At 39.6% G+C, this 23460-nt stretch overlaps 1 protein-coding gene across 2 annotated transcripts in view; it reads left to right on the forward strand.

Moving 5' to 3' along the window:
* The window catches only part of LOC136867224 (kelch-like protein 5), a 213783-nt gene extending 192139 nt beyond the window's left edge, over window positions 1-21644 (forward strand). For both annotated transcript variants that reach the window (XM_067144361.2, XM_067144362.2), the window contains exons 12-13: window positions 11879-12050; window positions 20184-21644. In XM_067144361.2, coding sequence (XP_067000462.1) covers window positions 11879-12050; window positions 20184-20252 — 241 coding nt within the window. In that variant the 3' untranslated portion in view covers window positions 20253-21644. The remainder of the gene's footprint in view (window positions 1-11878; window positions 12051-20183) is intronic.
* Window positions 21645-23460: the final 1816 nt, after the last annotated feature.

Consider the following 23460-nt stretch of genomic DNA (forward strand, 5'->3'; position numbering starts at 1 on the left):
CACTATTGGTCTATCCAAGGCTTTTGATAGGATAGATTATAGGAGACTGCTGAGGAAAATGAGATCTACTGAACTAGACAAAGAAGTGGTTGATTGGGTGGCTACATTTCTAGAAAATAGAGAATTACAGTAGGTGAAGCATTACCTGATCCTGTAATCATTAAGAGGCGAATTCCTCAAGGGAATATTATTGGAATTTTATGTTTTCTTATGTATATAAATGATATGAGTATAGAACTGGAATCAAAGGTAAGGCTTTTTGTGGATGATGTTATACTGTATAGAGTAATAAATAAGTTAAAGACTGTGAGCAACTGCAGAAAGACCTTGCCAATGTTGTGAGGTGGACAGCAGGCAATGGTATGATGATAAACGGTGTTAAAAGTCAGGTTGTGAGTTTCACTAATAGGAACAGTCCTGTCAGTTTTAATTACTGTGTTGATGGGGTGAATGTACAAGGTGTGGCAGAAATGACTCCTGAATTTTAAATGTAAATAACATAGCAAAGCAAAGCATGAAATTGGGATGCGGTTTTTTGCGTCAAAGTTGGCATTTCTTTTTTTTTTTCAAAATAAGCCTGCCTAAAGTTAGGGCGCAGGGATTATTCGGTGGCGGGGATTATTCACGTAAATACGGTATATTCACTGAGTTATTGTGTAGTTAGAAAGAGCAGTGTTTGGCATTTATGTCACATAGCCTAGATTGAAGTGGTAGACATGACACCTGCATTGGCAACAGCTGTTACAAAAGTGTTAGTGTTGCTGCATGTGACAAGGAGGGAGGCCTTATGGAGCACGTGTTCCGCCTCATCAGGGCTAGTCAGTTGCTAGCATGGCGTGGTGTGGAGAGCATCGTGGATTCGTGGTTGAGACTTACTTCAAACATGATGAGTCTGTCACAACACAGTGTTTATTTTGTAGACACTTTAGGCTAGGTCGACATGCAAAAGTTCCAGATGGGAAAACCATTCTATTACGGGTCAACAGTTCGAGAAGAATGGGTTTGAGTGTTAAGACGAAGCCGCCTGGTAGACCTTGTAGCATCTGAACAGCAGAGAACATCCAAGCAGTGAGACACCATTACGCAATCTCAACAACGTTCGGTCCGTAGGCATGCAAGTGTTATGGGACTCTCAGATCACACTCAGAGAATTACACACGAAGATGAAGTTCCATCCATACAAAATGGTGGGTGGCAGAAACTCCGTGAACGTGATTGACCCAACCACAGAGCGTGTTCTGAGGTTATCCTGGAAGCTGTTGCAGATGACACCAGTCTACTGGCAAGTGGTGAAGCACACTTTCATCTGTCGGACTACGTTAATAAACCAAATTTTCGATACTGGTCCACAACCTGTACTTGACAGATCCGTGAATGACCTCTCCATAGCAAACCTATTACTGTTTGGTGCACTGTCGCTGAGTTCGGAATTATAGGTCCATACTTTTTTAAGAGGACAGAACTGTGACAGTAACATCTGATCATTACGTACAAACACTACATGACCTGAAAGCTGACATCTGTGATGAAATCGAGGCGATACCAAATCAAATCAATCAAATCAAATCAAAATCTCTTTACTTGCAAATGAGGTGTCTACCTGGGTGACAAATGGCACACTAAAATACATTATTGTCAAGCACTAAATTTTAAATTAACAAGAGAAGAAGAAAATTTTCCTAGAATACAATATTATACAATTTACGCTAACAATTTTTTCTATTAAACACACACCTCATCCTTTATAAATTTATATTGTTTAAAAAAATTCTACTTATAATATCTCCTGTACTTACAAACCTAGTCATCTCATATACAGTATGTGAAATTACTTCTAACAATACTATACAACTGGTATAAGATTAAAATTAACATTGCATTTATTTTTTATTTTTTTTTTACCCATTTTGGAACCTTAGTAGCATAACGACCTGCAGCGTCTTAAGCAGAGCCCCTTTTGCCACCACTTTTCAGAGTTCCTGAAGGGCCTTCACAGCTACTGTAGCGGTCCCAGGGCCCTCGAAGTCCCCACTGTACTTCACCCCTACAGGCAGTCCTCTACTTGGGCTGTCTAAACTCCATAGGCCAGGGAATGGAATTAATTTAATCACACACATTTTTATTTACAATATCCTGCATTGGTCGAATGCCCTCTAACATTCCATTTACTTTCTCTGTTGCTGTTTATTCTCTTATTGAATATCTGTACAGATTTTGGAAAAGGATCAAACACTACCCCTGGTAAACTGTTACACTTCTTCATGTCCTTCCCAATGAATGAAAATTTACCCCAATCGCTTCTGCTAAAATTCCTCCTAATTTTATACTTGTGGTCAGTTCTGCCGATAGGATAAAAATACAAAACAAGTTAATGAACCAAAAGGTAATTAACATAGTAGGTGAAAATTAAAAAAATGGAAAAACTAATAAAAATTAGGTAAGTGACCATCTTCTTGTTAATCATTAAACTAAGATTGAAGGGTGATCATCGGTTTCCTCCTTTTCCCCACAACACTATACTTTCCCACGGATCTCAATAGGGTTTCCACGCCACTTCCACATCCTTTCTGTAGTTGTCGTTTGAACTGCCTGTATGTTAGGTTTACCTCATGTATGATTTGATTTTCATATATTTATAAATTTATCCTTTTATTCCCATTATTCATAATTGTGTTTGGACTCCGGACACCACACCCTCCATAACAGAGTTCATTATTCTCCTATGTAACCTATTCTCCTCCATTTGCCTTACATGACCCCACCATCAAAGCCGGTTTATACATACAGCTTCATCCATAGAGTTCATTCCCAACTTATCCCTTATCTCCTAATTCTAGGTACCCTCCTACCATTGTTCCCACATGTTTGTACCAGCAATCATTCTTGCTACTTTCATGTCTGTTACTTCCAACTTATCAATAAGATATCCGGGTCACCCAGATTTCACTCCCGTAAAGCAAAGTTGATCTCATAACAGACCGATGTAGAGATAGATAGATCCAGGAGCTGACTTCCTTCTTACAGAATACTGTTGATCGCAGCTGCGAGCTCACTGCATTAGCTTTACTGCACCTTGATTCAATCTCGCTATATTACCATCGTGGGAGAACACACATCCTAAATGCTTGAATTTATCTACCTGTTCCAGCTTTGTATCACCAATGTGACATTCAGTTCCCTTGGATTTCTTACCAATTCAGTTTTCGAAAGGCTAATTTTCATACCATACTCATTGCAACTATTTTCATGTTCAAATTATTAGATTGTAGGCTTTCTGTACAATCTGCCATTAAGACCAAGTTGTCAGCATAGGCCAGACTGCTTACTACATTTCCACCTAACTTAATCCTTCCCTGCCACTTTATACCTTTCAGCAGATGATCCTTGTAAACTACTAACAACAAAGGTGAAAGATTACAGCCTTGTCTAACCCACCCTGAACCAAGAACTCATTCTACTATCAACTCTCACTGCAACCCAATTGCCAACATAAATGCCTCTGATTGATTTTAATAATGTACCCTTAGTCCCATAGTCCTAGCATGGCGAACATCTTTTCCCTCGGTCCCTGTCATATGCTTTCTCTAGATCTATGAAACATAAACATAACTGTTGCCATTGATGCTTTCACGGCCCTACTTACAGATATGATATAGGCTTTTGGACTTATGCTGTATCAAAAAAATAAGGTGAAATTCTTTACGTTTTGCAGAACTATGCTCTGCGTTATCAGAAGTAAATCTTGACTGTCCTTGAGAAAGGCTTCTAAAACGATGAGCTTTGAATTTAGACGTGACCCAATAGAAGTGGAAACGGTACATTCATTCGTCACCAGACGCGGTACAGCACTAGCGTTCGAAGCAGAATCTGACGGAACCATCAGAATAAGTCTGAGAGGGTCACATAACATAACATAACAGGCGTACGCACATATGAAGTTATGACATTGACACAAGTCAGGAATGAAACATCTGGTGATGAGGAATGTACGAATTTGGAAAACACCAAAACAAAATAACAAAGGGACAGGAAAGGGAACTGTCTGGGGCTGGCAACCAGGTATTACTTAATTGATAGCCAGTGTCCCTGTTGAAATTATTAGGATTTCTACATATTTCCACAGCTTCCTGTATAATCCTTGACCTATAGTGTCTTGTTGAGTAAGAGCTCGAGCATCTTAGAACATGACATCATGGCCCGACGATAGAGCGTGCTCAGCTTCTGCTGATTTGTCTGGCTGGTTGAGACAAATATTACGTTCATATTCCTTAATACAAGTACCAATGGACCGGCATGTTTGGCCAATGTATACCTTACCGCAAGTACAGGGAATTTCGTATACCCTAGGATGTAAAAGTGGGAACAATTTGTCCTTTGTTTTACCCAGACTGTGAGCAGTTTTATGTGATGGTGCCAAACACTGTGTTTATATTGTGTTTGCGGAGGACCTTAACAATTCGATCTATGGTGTTATGAATATAAGGCAGGTAGGCAGTTCCTTCACTTCTTCCTTCTATGAGCTTTGCTTGGTTGTTTCTCTGGGATGCAGGGCTCTATGAATCTGCAAATCGCTGTAACCATTACCCTTGAACGTGACTTTGAGTGTGTCTATCTCCACCTGGATGTTTGACGGCTCACAAATTCGTATCGCCCTCTTGGTGATTGTCGTGAGAATGTCTTGTTTTTGTGCTGGATGGTGGTGAGAATCTGCATAAAGATAGTGATTTGTGTGGGTAGGCTTACGATAGGTGATATGTCCCAAGGAGCCATCTGGTTTCTTTCTTACTGGAACATCCAAGAAAGGAAGGCATCCGTCTGACTCCATCTCCACAGTGAATTAATTGAAGGATGTCGCTGATTTAGGTGGTTTAGAAATAGATTTTCTCAGGACCTTCTGTCCAGACCACAAATGTATCATCAACAAACCTCCACTATATCATAGGTTTGACAGGCACCGAAGCAATAGCCTCCTCCTCAAAATGCTCCATTAAAATTAGCCACTAAGAGCGAAAGTGGACTTCCCATAGCCACTCTGTCCATCTGTTCATAAAAATTCCCACTCCACAAGAAATAGCTGGGAGTCATACAGTGGTAAAATAGCTTAGTAATGTCCTCGGGGAACAGGAAATGAGAGATATGACCGAGTCAGTTGGCACTTTAGTGAACAAGGACTCCACATCGAAACTCACCAAAAGTGCATTAGGTTGAAGGGTTATGATTGAAAGCTTATTGATGAAATACAGAGAGTTCCTGATGTATGATTCAGTATGTCCTGTTTGTGGCTGAAGCAATTTGCTTAGGTATTTAGCCAGAGCATACGCAGGAGAACCTATCACACTAACAACAGGTCTGAAGGGAACATCTATTTTATGGATCTTAGGAAGTCCATATAATCTAGATTGCACAGTGTCCCCCGGGGACAGAAGTTTAGCTTCCTCTTTTGGAATTGAAGATTGCCTTAAGAGCTTCACAGTGGTGTTGGACACACAAGTGGTAGGATCACGTGAGCTCAGTCTGTAAACAGGCTCTGACAATATAGCTGAGATCTTATACTCGTCAGTGTCCATAACCACTGTCGCATTACTGAAAAGCATTTTTCAGTTACCTGGCACATACTGAACATCTGATCTGACAGCCCCTCTGTGGTCTGAAACCACACTGGTTTACATCCAACTTCCTCTCAACCACTGATCACACATTAAAAAATAATAATAATAATAATAATGTTATCCCAACAGCAAAAGACTGGTGTCCATTTGCGAAAATCACAACCTGCAGGTCATGTTGACCCACTTTCGCCATCTACCCAGAAAGCAAATGACTTGGCGTTCTCCCGTCCAAGCTCTTGGAGAGTTCCAAATTGATCATGTTGCAATCTCCAGGAGAAACAACCCTGAGATTATGAATGTCAAGGTAAAGAAAGGCATCAATGTGGCCTCAGATCATTATATGTCTCTTATCAAATTCAAACCAATTCCTGCAAACACAAGGAAGATAACCAAACAGATCACACGCTTCGACAATGATAAACTTCGGCAAAGGGTCGAGGAGTTCCAGGAGAAGGCTAGACCAAATGATACTGACTTTAACAACGCCAAAAGTCTCCTTGTTGAGGCCGCCAAAGACGTTGCAGAAATCAAGAGAGGCAAAAAGCATGCCTGGTGGAATGGTACCTGCGAATCAGTCCTCCAAGAAAGACTCAATGCGTGGAAACAGTACTACTCTACGAAATCAGAAAATGATTGGGAAACCTACAAAACCCAACATGCCCAAGCAGCTAGGGTGTTCAGAACTGAGAAACGTAAATACGAAAATCTCTCATTGAAAAGATAGAACAAAACTTTAGGAAGAATGAAAGCAGAGAGTACTACAGAGCCTTCAAACGCAAACTCACTGGCTATAAACCACCATCTCTATGCTTTGAGCGAAAGGACGGCACACTGGCGACATCAAATGAAGAAAATTGCAGCATTCTGGCAGATTACTTCAAGAATTTACTTAATTGCTCTAAACCTCAAAGCGCCATTGAGACCAAGGAACCCTTACTCAGGTACCCAGATTCCAGACCACCCGACAGAGATGAAATCAAGCGCCACATTGCCCGTCTCAAAAATAACAAAGCGCCGGGGGAAGACTCAGTAGTAGCAGAACTATGGAAATATGCCCCAGAGGAATCACTTGATATCTTGCAAAAGCAAATAGAAGAAATTTGGAACAAGGAGACCCTACCCGAAGATTGGAAAATAGCTTTGATCCATCCATTACACAAAAAAGGCAGCATGAAGAACATCAACAACTACAGAGGAATATCTTTGCTACCCGTGACTTACAAAATTCTATCACTTGCCATCCTGGAGCGTTTGGAAGCACAAGTCGAACATCAAATAGGTGAATACCAAGCAGGGTTCAGAAAAGGTCGCTCAACAGCTGAACAGATCCAAAATCTCAAAACGATCATCAGATATTGTACACTAAGGTCCAAGCAGTATGTGTCTGTCTTTGTGGACTTTAAGAAAGCGTACGACTCCATTGACTGGGAAGTCCTGCTAAACATCTTAAATGAATTTGGAGTTGATTTGAAACTGCTGGCATTAATTAGAGCTACCCTGACCGATACAAAATCCAAGGTGAAGTTCCATGGATGTCTCTCGCATTTCTTTGACATCAAAACAGGAGTCCGACAAGGTGATGGGCTATCCCCGATACTCTTCAACTGTGTTCTTGAAAAGATCATCAGAACCTGGCGGGTGAGATTACAGGAAACCAACTACAGTCCATTGAGAATAGGAACCAAATCCAAGGGGATCGCAACAGACTGCTTAGCATTTGCCGATGATATTGCTGTTCTCTCAAATGACATAGAAACCGCTAGAGCTCAAGTTGAAATTTTAAAGGAAATTGCCGAACAAACTGGTTTGCAGATATCGTTTGAGAAAACTGAAGTAATGACTAACATCAAAGAGGCTCCACCAAAACTCCATACAAAATACAGGGACATCACCCGAGTAGACAAATTCAAATACCTGGGTGAGATCATCATGAAAAATGGACTGGACAAAGAAGCACTTCAGGAGCGAGTACGCAAACTGGAAATAGCCTACCAAACATCCCGCACAATCTACAACAAAAAATGCCTTTCCCAAAACACCAAGATACGTCACTATGAAACAGTTCTGAAGCCAGTAGTTCTATATGCAGCCGAAACCCTGTCTCTAAATGCCAACAAAGGACTCCTTGAAGAACTGGAGAAAAGAGAACGCAAAATTGTGAGAGGAATCTTGGGATCAAAGTACAGAAATGGAATCCATCAAAAGAGATCCAACAAGGAAGTCTACAGCAAAATAGAGAAAATTACCGACACGATCAGAAAAAGACGGGCACGATTTTACGGTCATCTGAAAAGAATGGACGGAAGAAAGTTAACTAAAGAAATCTTTCACTTTTTTTATTCAAACCCCAAAACCACAATTCCCTGGTTTAGAAATACCAAAGAAGACCTGCAAATGCTACATATCTCAGCTGAAGACACCCTTAACAGAGATCTCTTCCGCAAGAAAATATTGACGAACGGGCTAAACCGAGACGAGCAGCCGAAGAGAAGACATGGTGCCCCTTGGACAGTGGAGCGTAAGCAGGCCCACTCGCAAAGAATGAGGGAAATTTGGGCTCTAAAGAAGGCCAAGTTCAGTGTCAAATGCAACAAGACTTAACGTGGTTCTTGATGGCCCCAGCGATATATATATATATATATATATATATATATATATATATATATATATATATATATATATATATATATAATGTTATTGTTTTATACATCCCACTACCTACCTTTTCGGAGATGTCAAGGTGCCAGAATTGTGTCCCACAGAAGTTCTTTTACGTACCATTAACTCTATCGACAAGAGGCTGACATATTTGAAAAATAATAGTAATGTTATTGTTTTATATATCCCACTAACTACCTTCTTGGTTTTCAGAGATGTCAAGGTGCCAGAATTGTGTCCCACAGGAGTTCTTTTACGTACCATTAAATCTATCGACAAGAGGCAGACATATTTGAGCACCTTTAAATACCACTGGACTGAGCCAGGATCTAACCTGCCAAGCTGGACTCATAAGGCCAGTGCTTTCCCATCTGAACTACTCAGTCCTTCATACATTAAAGAAACTTACATTAACACCCATAAGGTTCTTCTTACTTGCTTTTCTAAAATTCCCTTACCCGTTATGGCATTGAAATCATTAAAAGAAAAGAACAACCACTACCTTGCCAGTATTTAAAAAAAATGTTTTCAAAATGTTAAATATGACTGAAAACTGTATGACCTGCTTATGTTACTTTCAGGCTTTTTAGTCTGTTGAAAACACTAATTATAATGCTATAACATACCTGCAAAAAATACACACTATTCTTTGTTTAAAGTTCTTGTGTTCTTTGTTAGTGTGTAATTTTTCATGTATGAGTTATAATTAGTGTATTTGAGAAACTGAAAAGCTTTAAAGTTACATAACTACCGTATAATCCTCAGTATCACCCGCACCTTTTTTTTACAGAAATGTTGCTCCTTAAATTCAGGTGCAGGACACATTTAAACCTTTCTTATCATGATCTCGTAATACATTGTTCCAAAGACGCATCAACACGTCAACAGCGGATTCGTATCGTGCGACTTGGTAATGGCTGAAATCTCGCTCCATTGCTCACTACCGCATTTCCAGAACCACATTGTGTAGCAGTTTATGTTCTGAATAAAGAAGCATCAGTAGTAACAAGTGATGAATTGAAAAAAAAAAAAAACAAGCAACATATGTGATCATTTACTGTGAGTAAGAAATTTAAAAGCTGAGACTCCGTGGCTCAGGCGGAAGTGGCCAGCCTCTCTCCGCTGGATACCGTGGTTCAAATCTCGGTCACTCCGTGTGAGATTTGTGCTGACAAAGCAGAGGCAGTACAGATTTTTCTCCAGATCCGGTTTTCCCTGTCATCTTTCATTCGAGCAACACACTCCATTAACATTTCATCTGTCAGTCATTAATCATTGCCCCAGAGGAGTACGACAGGCTTCGGCAGCTGGCACATTTCCTATCTTCATCGCTAGAAGGGGGCTTCATTCATTCCATTCCTGACCCGGTCAAACGACTGGAAACAGGTTGTGGATTTTCAAGAAACTTAAAGTTGTAATGGAAGCTGAAACTATCAGAAATTGTGCCACCAGCAGAAAATATAATATTGATGAATCATATAATCGTGATTGGAGGAAGAAGAAGGAAATGTTATTAGAAAGTAACTGTGATCATAGAGCTTTCCAAGGGCAGAGGGCATAGTTTCCTGAAAAGGAAGAATGGCTTTATAACTACTGTATGTAACTGAAAGACGTGAACCACGAGTAGGTTATGGTGTGTTGACTGAAATGTGTCAACTAAAATCATTAAAGATCACAAAGGAACTTACAAAGGAGGGTTTTACTGCAAGCCGTGGGTGAATAAGCAACTTTTATTGAAGAAACGAGTTGTGTATATCTGTTTCATAATGTCACCCTGTTGCCCTTGATGAAAAGTTGACAGTCTTTCATCACCACGCTTTTCTCAAATTGAGAATGCTAATCAGATGCCCATTTATTTCAAAATGCCATTAGACAATACGGTTCACATTAAGGGCTCTAAAAGTGTTACTATCATGACAGATGTTAATGAAAAGCAACGCTGCATGGTAATGTTATGCACATTAGCTGATGGAATCAAACTTCCTCCCTATGTGGTTCTGAAAAGAAAAACACTTCCTAAAGGAAACTTGCCATCTAGTATCTTTGTTTGAACCCAAGAATCTGGCTGGATGGACAGTGAGCTTATTGAGGTGCATTTGGCAGCATCGCCCAGGAGCTTCATTGCAGAACAAGAGCCTGCTTGTGTTCGACAGTTATCGTGGACATACTACAGATGCCTTAAAGGAATTGACAAATAAAGGAAGAACTGATCTGCCGATAATTTCAGGAGGGCTGACCTCTATGCTACGGCCATTGTATATTTGTGTGAACCGGCCTTTCAAAGCTGCATTGAAACAGCTCTACACTGAGTGGATGGCGTCTGCCAGCGATCATGCACTGACACCAACTGGATGACTGAAACGATCCAAAGTGCAACTTTTATCCAGTGGGTAGAGACTGCATGGGATCGCATCTTCAACGACTTGGTGAGGAAAAGTTTCAAGAAATATGGAATTTCAAATTCTACGGATGGTAGTGAGGACAACTATGTATGAGAAGGTGACAGTGATAAAAGTTCTTATGGGGATAGTTCTAATGACGTTGAATCTTGGCTAATTTGTACATTCAACTAGTTTTCTTTCTCGTTGTGGTGTTTTCAGTGTTTTTATTATATGTAAAATGTTTTAAATTAGCAATTTTATAACACATTTCCAAAAATGAAAAAAATTTGTAAGTAAACATATGATTTATTTTTTTCCAAATTTTGTCATTAGAAATTCAGGTGTGCAGTTGGTATTCAGGATTATATGGGAAGTCCACACCGAAAGGTATGGCTTTCTTCTTAACAAATGATCTGCTTATTACATACTGTACACCATGTAATAATACAACTAACTGAATTGACTGCTTGATTTCGTGACGTAAAATACTGCAGGCAGGAAAGAACAACGGGACTCGCCTCACGCACATCTCTACACATGATGAGACATGCCTACCATCTTATCCAAACACACACAGTAGAGAAAGTAAAAAAAATTCTACAGTGAAAAGTTGTTTTTTTGTCTCAGTATTTGGCTCAAAATCCATACATTTTGAAGTAGATTCAGAAATCCTTCTATGTCCCTACTTTGTAATGAAATGAGCCAAATCTCTGTACAGTTGGCAACACTGATTCCAATTTATACTGAGTTTGGCTGAATTAATGTGTAGACTATTTAGCCGTGACTGTGTCACATTGCTCAGGTTGCACAACAGGGAAGCTAGTCTACCGTTTCACCCCTTTCTTTTATTTACATTACCCCCCCCTTTTTTTTTTTTTCTTTTCTGTCTCGGTCTCCTTGTGCCAGTATGTTAATGTATTCTGGCTCCATGGCTAAATGGTTAGCGTGCTGGCCTTTGGTCACAGGGGTCCTGGGTTCAATTCCCGGCAGGGTTGGGAATTTTAACCATCATTGGTTAATTTCTGTGGTATGGGGACTGGGTGTATGTGTCGTCTTCATCATCATTTCATCCCCATGACGCGCAGGTCGCCTAAGGGCGTCAAATCGAAAGACCTGCACCTGGAAAACTGAACATGTCCTCGGACACTCCCGGCACTAAAAGCCATACTTCATTTCATTTCAGTGTATTCCATTGTTGCTCAGTATTAAATGATATTTATTTCTTTGTAGGTATGACCCCAAGACAGACACGTGGACAATTGTGGCATCCATGAGCACTGGCAGAGATGCCATTGGGGTCTGCCTGCTGGGAGATCGTTTATTTGCTGTTGGAGGCTATGATGGACAGCATTACCTCAAGCTAGTTGAAGCATATGATGCTCAGTCCAACGAGTGGCAGCAGGTAAGGACATTTGATTTCATGTATTTCTGCTCCTTGTTCTCGGTGTAAATTTGTATCTGCAGTTTCATTTTTATAATGTCTGTTTTGTTGTAAGATTCTGTTTTTGCTCTCTTTATTTACTTTGAAACAGTTGCGTTATGAATGAGCTTGTAATTAATTTGATCAGCATTATGATTTTATGATTATGATATTGTTTTTTTTAAGTTTATTCAAAGAGTCCAAAATGCTCCTTATGTGGAACAACAGCATAGTCATATTTGGCACTCATCCTATTTTAGACTGGTTTTAATACTTTGAGCTTGGTTACCAGTAGAGAACAAAAATTTGGTGATGTAATGAAACACCAGGTTTTATTTGAATAACAAGAAATGGTGGAATCTTCCAACTTTTTCTTCATTCATGCATGAAACTTTTACCTCTGCTACTTAGAAATGAAAGATTTTGTAATTTCCATATTCTTCAGCAACATCAGCATCATCATCATCATCATCATAAACCAGTTCCAGTTGCCAAGGTATAGTGAATGAGCGCGCTCTATTTCCTCTTGTCCGGGTAGACACCTTTATCTTCAAGATGTTGTCACTCCAAACCTCACCTTCTAGGTCTTGTTTTATCTGGTTGAACCTTCTCTACCTTGGTCAATCTTTTTGTCTTTTGCCTTTTTAGTCTTTCTCATACCACATTCTAGCTGTTATCTGTGGGTCCATTCACTTTAGGTGACAAAACCATCTGAATCTAGTTTTAACACAAAACTCCTTGAGTGACTGTTCCACTTGTTCTTAATTTCATATTTCCTCATTTTTTTATATTGTTCCTCTTCATTTTATGTACTATTGATGATAACTTCTTGAAGTTTGCTGGTACATTTTTTTGTTGGTGACAGGTTTCTGTGTTGTAGGTGGTGACCAGCACAAAGCAGCTCTTGTAGAGTATTAATTTTGACCTTAAAGGGACTTTTTTATCCCAGAGAAGCTTTATTACTAGACGATAAAACTGTGCTCCTTTATGCACTCTGTTGGTGATTTCTGCAAATGTACCACACTACCACTGCACTGGAATTGTTTGATCTCTTCCAGTTTTTTTTTTAAATCCAGAGTGATGTTGGTATGAATGTTCTGTCAACTGACTGGTAACAATGTTTAGACTGACTTATTTTAAGGCCAAAGCACTTAAATACTGTATTCCAGCCATTTGGCCTCTGTTGTACCATTACCTTCATTTCACTCCATATGACTGCATCATCTGCAAAGGCCAGATCATTGAATTAAGAACTGTTGTTGAGTTGCTAAACTCTCTTCATTATTTCATCCATTACAACAATGAATAAATGTGGCAAAAATATACTGCCTTGTTGTACACCTCGTCTAGTCACGAACCATTCTGAATATCCATTGCTTATTTGGACGCAACTCTGGCAGTGTTCATGCAGCATTTTAACCTCCTTTAATTATTCTTAACTCATTCCCATAACGACTGATGACCCAGATGTTACGCCTCTTTAAACAACAATCATCATCATGTCCGGCTCCTTGGCCAAATGGTCAGTGTAGTGCTCTTCAGTTCAGAGAGCCGTGGGTTCGATTCCCAGCTGGGTCAGAGATTTTAACATTCAGTGGTTAATTCCCTTGTCTTAGTGACTGTTCCCAACATCCCTGCAACTCGCATACTGCACATAACACTATTCTCCACTACAATGACTCGCAGTTTTCTACACTTGGCAGATTCCGCCCACCCACGAAGGATCTGCCTTACAAGGACTGTACCAGGCTAGAAATAACCTCACGAAATCATCATCATTCCCATAATGAGTGTCTTTGGACACTTATAATCTTTTTTGAATGTCAAGGAATATAAAATGACACTGTTTCTTTTTCTCAGTGCTTTTCGATTATCATACTTGCTGCAAATATGGACTCTGTTATAGCTCTGGTTTTTCTAAAGCTATACAGTTGTTTCTTAAAGTGAGGTTCAGTGATTTCTCATAGTCTGCTCTATGATCTTGATTCCATGTGACAGAAGATTTATGCCCCTGTAGTTCCTGGATTTTTATCTCCTCTCCTTAAATAATTGGACCATGATGCCTTTTTTTCTTGTTTCCATATAGTGTTCATGACCCTGAACAACCGCTTCAGTCCCTGGTCTTCAATCTTGTCTGCCCTTAACTCCTCTATACCTATTGCCTTAGTTTTCCTTATGCTCTTTAATGCATTTTCCACTTCTGTCCATGTCAGAGGTATCTCCTTTTCCATGGTAGTTTCTCCTCCTGCTTTTACTGGGATACGTTTTTCTGACTTTTTACCATTGTATAGTTTTTCAAAATTATATCCCATTTCATCATAAATCTCTTTGTCATTCCAAGTGATGCTTCAGTCTTCTTTCTCAAGAACCTGTATTGGCTCAGAAATGTTTTTTATTCATTAGCACTAGATGTAATAATTTTTTATGGGTATAACTGTCTTCTTATAGCTTCTGTGTAAAGTCAGTCCATGTCCTCCCTTTTTCTGTTAAGATAACTCTCTCTACTATGTGCTATGTGTTGTTTGTTCAACCCTTGTACCGTTTTGCTACGGGGTCGGGTATAAGGTGAGATGAATCAGTTGTGGCGGGTTTTTATGACCGGATGTCCTTCCTGACGTCAACTTCATCAGAGGAGTTAATGAGATGAAATGAATGACGTGATAAATGACATTAGGGAGAGGGTGGATCCCAGTGCCAGCACATAGCCTACTCCTGTCGAATAGCACCAAGGGGTCTGCCCAAGGCTTAACATCCCCATCCATGGACGAATCACCATCAGCAGCGTCATATGCCCTCACTCCATATGAGCACTGCGGAGGGGTTTCGAATTTAATCCAGGCTTTTGGTACACAATCTAGTGATTAGAAATTGTATACCAGCACCTCCCCTACCGTGCCGGCCAACATTCTGACAGTGTCAGGCCGTTTAGACTTCAGCGCCTTACGATCATGGCCACCTGGCGGGCCACTATGTGCTATAAATCTCAGTAAAATTGACAGAGTTGTTTCATTTTTTCATCATTTCTAACTACAGTCTTCTGTTTCTCTGTTTTCTCACTTTGTTTCTTTGCTTCATGCTGCCTGGATAGTACTGTTCCACCATGGAGTTTCTATCACCCTTATTCTACAGCTAGTTTTGCCATCAGTTTTAACTGCTATATCAGTCAAGGTGTTTTTGAACTGGCACCACTCTTCTTTGCCTATTTCCACCTAACTTTTAGGGAGCTGGTCTCTGATCTTCATCTGATATTCAGATTTCTTTTCTGGGTTTTTAAGTTCCCACACCTTGACCTTTGATTTATGTCAAGTGTTTGTGCTCTTCACCATGATGGATTCTTCAGCATATTTTACAACATTCATTTTAAATATATACTGCAGCTACTGCTTTAACTCAAGGCTGTAAGAAATCAAACCCTAGATGTATGCCTGTATGTAATATTAGTTTTAGGGACTGAACAAACTCTTGTACTCAAAGAATTAGCATATAAATGGAGAGAATCTTTCTGTTTTATGTGATTTTAAATCTAGTGATCATAAGTCTCAGAATGTATCGTAAGGTACACTTATCTGTAATGTGCAAGTTCCATTCATCTGATCTGTACCCTGGCTGGTATGCCATCTGCGTGACAGAGCTCGCTACTGCATACCCATCTGTATGTTGCCATATCAAATGGCTGATGGCCACCAAACTACACGCTTTTGTAAAAAAAACTTCATTTGGTACTTTAGTAAGAGGTAAAGAATCTACTTTTCAGAGGAGCAGTGTACACAGCTTATAAAACACTACAAATTCAATCCCATCTCAGGACTGGCTCTGTAGCTACAGAAACTGTAAAAAGAATGTTAATAAAGTAATATTTGTCATTTATATTCAAACAATTTTAATGTGTGTACAGTACATCTGAGCCTGTTACCATTTCTTGATAAATGCAGCACTTTTTGCATCTGTCTCCTGATACAGGTAAAATGTGGCTTCCTGTCTTCCATGCCTAGTCTCATTCATGACTGTGTCAATATGGAAGCTCTTGAGGTATGGGTGGTACTGGGTAATGACATTCTGAGCACGGCTTGTACCTTAGAGTATTTTGAAAGGTGTTGCTCATCAGGCTTGTCATGTTACAATAGCATTTCTAGGCCCATTGAGGAAAGCAATAGCAAACTACACTGACTTAGCAAATGTCATAGAATAGTCACCTAATAGCGTGTGGGGCCTCCTCTGGCCCTGCGAACTGCAGTGAGACGCCGTGGAAGTGAGTCGACAAGTCCCTGGTAGTCCTCAGGATGCAGCTGACACCAAATCGTTTGTAGAGCGACTGCCAGTGCTGGTCTGCTCGTGGGTGCAGGATCCATGGCACGGAGCCTGCGTTCCAGGACATCCCAGATATGCTCAATAGGGTTCATATCGGGGCTCCTGGGTGGCCATGGCAGTCGTTGGACCTCTGCTGCATGTTCCTGGAACCATTCCCAGGTGATGTGGGAGCGATGTGGCGGCGCGTTATCATCTTGAAACACCGCAGAACCATCTGGGCGCTGGAAAGCCAAAAATGGGTGGAGATGGTCTCCGAGCAGCTCAACATACCACGTACCATTCAAAGTCTCTTCCAGAACAACTAGGGGGGCCCATTCCATACCAGGAAAATGCACCCTAGACCATAACAGAGACACCAGCGCCCTGGACCACACCTTCGAAGCAGGCGGGATCCATCGCTTCATGTGGTCTGCACCATACACGGTGCCTCCCATCGGCATGGTGCAGTTGAAATCGTGATTCGTCCGACCATATCACGTTACGCCATTGTTCCAGTGTCCATCCCTGGTGACTGGCAACAAATGCGCGTCGTTGTGCCTGATGACGTTGGGTTGACTGTGGCACCCGTGTGCGGCGCCGGCTCCCATACCCCATAGAACCCATGTTCCTACAGATTATCCACTGGGAGACGTGTCTAGCATGGCCTGCGTTGAATTGAGCCGTGATTTGTTGCACAGTTGTCCGTCTGTCACTATTGACAATTCGTCTCAGATGTCGCCGGTTACAGTCATCAAGGGCGGCTGGACGTAACATGTAACCAATCTCATGATTAGACCCGTATTGAATTTGCTATAATATGCTTACAATATTGTGATTTTTTATTTCCCACCTTTTCAATATAATTGGTTTTTATGTTGTTAGATCATAATGCTACAACACTGTTTTATAGGGACATGTTTCGCTTGAATTTCAAGCATCCTCAGCCTGTATAATCATCTCAAGGTTAGGACCTGTCGTATTTGATTGGTTTTGACAAATTTGTGCTTAATTATAATTCTAACAATAAAGTAATAAAATATATAAACATAGAAATTTATAAACACATCAATAGTTTAACAATATGAATGACTATACTAAAATTGGTATAACCGTTACTTCTAAAGATATTGACATCCAAAACACAGTGTCTTCAAATGTTGAAAATTTGGCTAAAATTGTTTTCTCAAAGTTCTAGTTTATTAAAAACAATTGTAATTTGACTTTTATGTTAAAACTTGAGTCGTAGTTATAGTTAAAACTTATTGGTGTCTTAAAATTAAAATCTTGGATCCGTTTGGAATTTAGCTTCTTGTTTTAATTTTTAGGCTTGCTACAGTAGAAACAATCTCGCCATTTAGAGGCTAGCTATTATCATCGGATGCCTGATATGTTGATATAGATGTTGATTCCCACAGGGAATCTGAAATATTTGTCCTGAATGAGTAAATTTATAATACCAATATAAATGGTCCGTTATTGGACATTATAAATTTTCCAGCTAACTCATTCTTGGTTGCCAGCGTTTCGCCCTCGTGTGCTAGGGTGGGCTCATCAGTTGGTACCTAGCACACCTACCAATACGCTGGCCAGTGCATACCGTGGCCTCTGATGGCCAAGCAGGCATCAATTTTTGGTAATGAGACAGTCTTTTAGTGCACTGGCACTGCCGGTGGCTTCAGTTAGCCTACGCAGTGGCCTCCACGGTATGCACTGGCCAGCGTATTGGTAGGTGTGCTAGGTACCAACTGATGAGCCCACCCTAGCACACGAGGGCGAAACGCTGGCAACCAAGAATGAGTTAGCTGGAAAATTTATAATGTCCAATAACGGACCATTTATATTGGTATTATATATTTACTCATTCAGGACAAATATTTCAGATTCCCTGTGGGAATCAACATCTATATCATCTGATGGCCAAGCAGGCATCAATTTTTGGTAATGAGACAGTCTTTTAGTGCACTGGCACTGCCGGTGGCTTCAGTTAGCCTACGCAGTGGCCTCCACGGTATGCACTGGCCAGCGTATTGGTAGGTGTGCTAGGTACCAACTGATGAGCCCACCCTAGCACACGAGGGCGAAATGCCGGCAACCAAGAATGAGTTAGCTGGAAAATTTATAATGTCCAATAACGGACCATTTATATTGGTATTATAAATTTACTCATTCAGGACAAATATTTCAGATTCCCTGTGGGAATCAACATCTATATCATCTGATGGCCAAGCAGGCATCAATTTTTGGTAATGAGACAAAGTCTTTTAGTGCACTGGCACTGCCGGTGGCTTCAGTTAGCCTACGCAGTGGCCTCCACGGTATGCACTGGCCAGCGTATTGGTAGGTGTGCTAGGTACCAACTGATGAGCCCACCCTAGCACACGAGGGCGAAACGCTGGCAACCAAGAATGAGTTAGCTGGAAAATTTATAATGTCCAATAACGGACCATTTATATTGGTATTATATATTTACTCATTCAGGACAAATATTTCAGATTCCCTGTGGGAATCAACATCTATATCATATGATGGCCAAGCAGGCATCAATTTTTGGTAATGAGACAGTCTTTTAGTGCACTGGCACTGCCGGTGGCTTCAGTTAGCCTACGCAGTGGCCTCCACGGTATGCACTGGCCAGCGTATTGGTAGGTGTGCTAGGTACCAACTGATGAGCCCACCCTAGCACACGAGGGCGAAACGCTGGCAACCAAGAATGAGTTAGCTGGAAAATTTATAATGTCCAATAACGGACCATTTATATAAGTGCCTGATATGTTTTAAATACTATTTTTCAGAAATTCAGTGAACAGGGAAAGTCACACAACACTATGACACTGTGCAAAATCAAGCAGTAAAAGTATTGAATTATGTAATTCTATTACTTTTTGCTTAATGAATAATAGAAATTTCACATTTTTTAAAATGGAAATGCCGGGCTGAGTGGCTCAGACGGTTGAGGTACTGGCCTTCTGACCCCAACATGGCAGGTTCGATCCTGGCTCAATCCGGTGGTATTTGAAGGTGCTCAAATACGTCAGCCTCATGTCGGTAGATTTAGTGGCACGTAAAAGAACTCCTGCGGGACTAAATTCTGGCACCTCGGCATCTCCAAAAACTGTAAAAGAGTAGTTAGTGGGACATAAAACAAATAACATTATTATTAAAAATGGAAATACTGTAATTTCCATCCAAGGAATTGTAAATTGTAGCTTGTACACTTAAACAAAAATTATAACGTGTCAGTTTTCTTTGGTTGAATAAATATAAGAAAAAACTGACTGTTTATATTGATCGAGCGCAGTTTAAATCAAACCAGAATATCTTGAAAAAGTCAGTTTTTTGGTTGTGATTTATTTTAAGTAATGTATCCCAATCAGCACTTTGCTGAATAGTGGGAGAGAGCTTCGTAATCACAATCCAACGTCAGTGCTCCTTCTCTTTCCTGCAAAATGCTTTCATTCTCTCGCTTCACTGTGACATATGCTTTCTACGTAAGCTGACCACATTTACGTCACACCAGCCCGGCCGCAATGGGCTAGCCTCAGTGGGCGCCCAGCTGAACACCTCTGTTTTAGAAGATGAACTTACTTGACCATTTCTACATTCTTATCTCTATCCAAGAAATTTTCTTACTTGGGACTAAGGAGGGAAATGCTCCTACCTCTTTGGCATTCAGTTATATTTATTTATTTTGTGATACATACAAAAAAATTGCCATGTAAAAGATTTGTAGGAAAGGAATATTTACTAGTAAATCAGAGTTCATTTGAATAGAATGTAGTACCAGACACTTTCAGGATGGTAGAGAAATGTGCAAATTGTATGTTGCAGGTTGCGCCACTAAACACAGGGAGAGCTGGGGCCTGCATTGTTGTTATCAAGAATCCATACCACAGTTGAAGTGACCAAAGGTACCAGACTTTGAGTATTCTACAGTATGTGTTGTGATGGTAAAACATTGCCTTGTGACTGGTTATTGGTCCTGTAATCAGTCACAACTCTCACTACTCTTCCATTGTTTCCAAATGTCTTTCATACAAAGCATTCATTTATTGTTAATGTCTGCTACATTTTCATGACTTCCTATACTAGGAACATTTAATAGAAATAGTGAAGTGGAGACTGTGTGAAAGGAATTCAGTATTATAATGTAATCTGTAAGTGTCTTCCCAACCAAATGTCAGACTGTAAACTAGATTCCTCTATGAACAGATCTTCCAATTTGAATGTGTTAAGAAAACTAGACGAACTGTCCTGTTAATTGTATTCATTGTTCCATGTTTAATTAGTTCATTATATGCAGTTTATTTGAAGCTTTTCTTAATTTTAACTGATCCGATAACAATCACTTTTTTAATGATGGACATATATTGTATTTTTAAAATAGCGTCAATTTTGACAAAGAAAGAAACGAGGAGTGTAAAAAATGCTTCAAACAGACAAGCTTTAGTAGATCAATGGAGAACAAAAGAATAAATGATTGTAGGTTTATTTCAAATAGCCATTATTATTGACATTGTCTAAAAAGACAAAATGCCTATGGAAGCTCAAGTCATGTTTCTTAAAATGGGTATTGAGTAGCTTTAAAAGCCATTGTATTCTATAGAGAGAGAGAGAGAGAGAGAGAGTGTGTGTGTAATAGTCTGTCTTTGTCCAATCAATCACTACTGATCTGCATTTAGGGCAGATTCCCTATCTGTTGTTTTCCTAGCCTTTTCTTAAATGACTGCAAAGAAATTGGAAAGTTATTGAACATCTCCCGTGGTAAGTTATTCCAATCCCTAACTCCCCTTCCTATAAATGAATATTTGCCCCAATTTGTCCTCTTGAATTCCAACTTTATCTTCATATTGTGAACTCTCCTACTTTTAAAGACACCACTCAAACTTATTCGTCTTCTGATGTCCTCCCATGCCATCGCTCCACTGACAGCTCGGAACATACCACTTATTCGAGCAGCTCGTCTCCTTTATCCCAAGTCTTCCCAGCCCAAACTTCGCAACATTTTTGTAACGCTACTCTTTTGTTGGAAATCGCCCAGAGCAAATCGAGCTGCTTTTCTTTGGATTTTTTCCAGTTCCTGAATCAAGTAATCCTGGTGAGGGTCCCATACACTGGAACCATAGTCTAGTTGGGGTCTCACCAGAGAAAAATATGCTCTCTCTTTTACATCCGTACTGCAACCCCTAAATACCCTCATAACCATGTGCAGAGATCTGTACCCTTTATTTACAATCATATTTATGTGATTACCCCAATGAAGATCTTTCTTTATATTAATACCTAGGTATTTACAATGATCCCTAAATGGAACTTTCACCCCATCAATGCAGTAATTAAAACTGAGAGGACTTTTCCTGTTTGTGAAACTCACAACCTGACTTTTATCCCTGTTTATCATCATACCATTGCGTACTGTCCATCTCACAACATTGAGGTCATTTTGCAGTTGCTCACAATCTTGTAACTTATTTATTACTCTGTAAAAAAAGAACATCATCTGCAAAAAGCCTTATCTCTGATTCCACTTCTTTACACTTATCATTCATATATTTATAAGAAAACATGAAGGTCCTATAATACTACCTTGAGGAATTCCCCTCTTAATTATTACAGGGACAGATAAAGCTTCATCTACTCTAATTCTCTGAGTTCTATTTTCTAGAAACAGAGCCACCCATTCAGTCACTGTTTTGTCAAGTCCAATTGCACTAATTTTGCCAGTAGTCTTCCATGATCTACCCTATCAAATGCCTTAGACAGGTCAATCGCAAAACAGTCCAATTGACCCCCTGAATCCAAGATATCTGCTATATCTTGCTGGAATCCCACAAGTTGGGCTTCAGTAGAATAACCTTTCCTAAACCTAAACTGCCTTCTATGAAAACAGTTATTAATTTTGCAAACATGTCTTACATAATCAGAAAGAATGCTTTCCCAAAGCTTTGCATGTTCAAGCAAGTTTAGTTTCTCAGGCCTACATTCATATTTAATATGACTCTCAAACATACAAATTTGTTCTTGCACATACAACTAAATCTTATCTTTCACAAAGACCAAACTGTCTCGTTTGAAAATTTTTCTCTATTTTCAATAAAATTGGACAAATTTGAATTCCAAAAGGTCTTTGTAATAACACTGCTAAAATTTAAAAAATACAGTTAAGCATTTTAAACCTTGTTTTCTTATATCTAAAAAGTTTTGGGGCTTGGAAGGCATTAGTCTGAAAATGAGGTTGCTTCTTTATAAACATAAATACAACAAACTATGAGGCTATATCTCTCACAGATACTGAAACAGTATGTAATGGATTTGGCCTTTTCTGTCGAAGAATAATTGTTTGAAAGTTTGAAACTTACACTATTCACATCCAGTATTAACTCAGTTGTTTTTACTGCTTCATTTATGGCCATCTGATGCAGTATTAATACTAAATGGAAATAAAAATTATAAAAAAAATAGAAGACATGAAGAAATTATACAACAAAAGAGTTACTGGAAAACCCACCCTTTTCTTTTTTCCATAATGAGACAAAAATTTTATAGATACTGCACTGGTTGATTCTAAGATATTACATAAATAATCACAGAGTTGCTCACAAAATTTCACATGAACCTAATAAAGAACAAGAGAGTGATGGGATCAAAATCACTTTACAATTGTGACCTGTTGTGCAGAAAGGGATTCAAAGTTGGGAACGGAAATTATACAGTAGAAATGGAAAAAAAAAAAAAAAAAAAAAAGTGTCTGGAGGGAGGGGTAAAAGCTGCATTTCTATGTTTTGACTTCTTGTGCTACTTACGTGACTTCTTAGCAAACTAAGTTGTGAGGCAGTTTGAGTTTTCGCCACTCGATGTCGTTAAAACTTTGTACAATTGGTAAGAAAATTAGTGAAAGCTGTAATTGAGTTTTTATCAAAATACAGTTTTCTTAGTAGCAACAGTCAATAATTAATATCTTCTGAAGTATTACACCTAGAAGCATCAACCCTTTTTCTTAATGCTCAGCATCTTATGCCAATTTTAGACCCCAAATATCTAAAAAATTAAAAATCGTACTTTAGGTCTCTTTCCGCACAACAGGTCACAATTTAAGTGATTTAGCGCA

This window comes from Anabrus simplex, chromosome 3 (assembly GCF_040414725.1).
Source record: "Anabrus simplex isolate iqAnaSimp1 chromosome 3, ASM4041472v1, whole genome shotgun sequence".
NCBI lineage: Eukaryota > Metazoa > Arthropoda > Insecta > Orthoptera > Tettigoniidae > Anabrus > Anabrus simplex.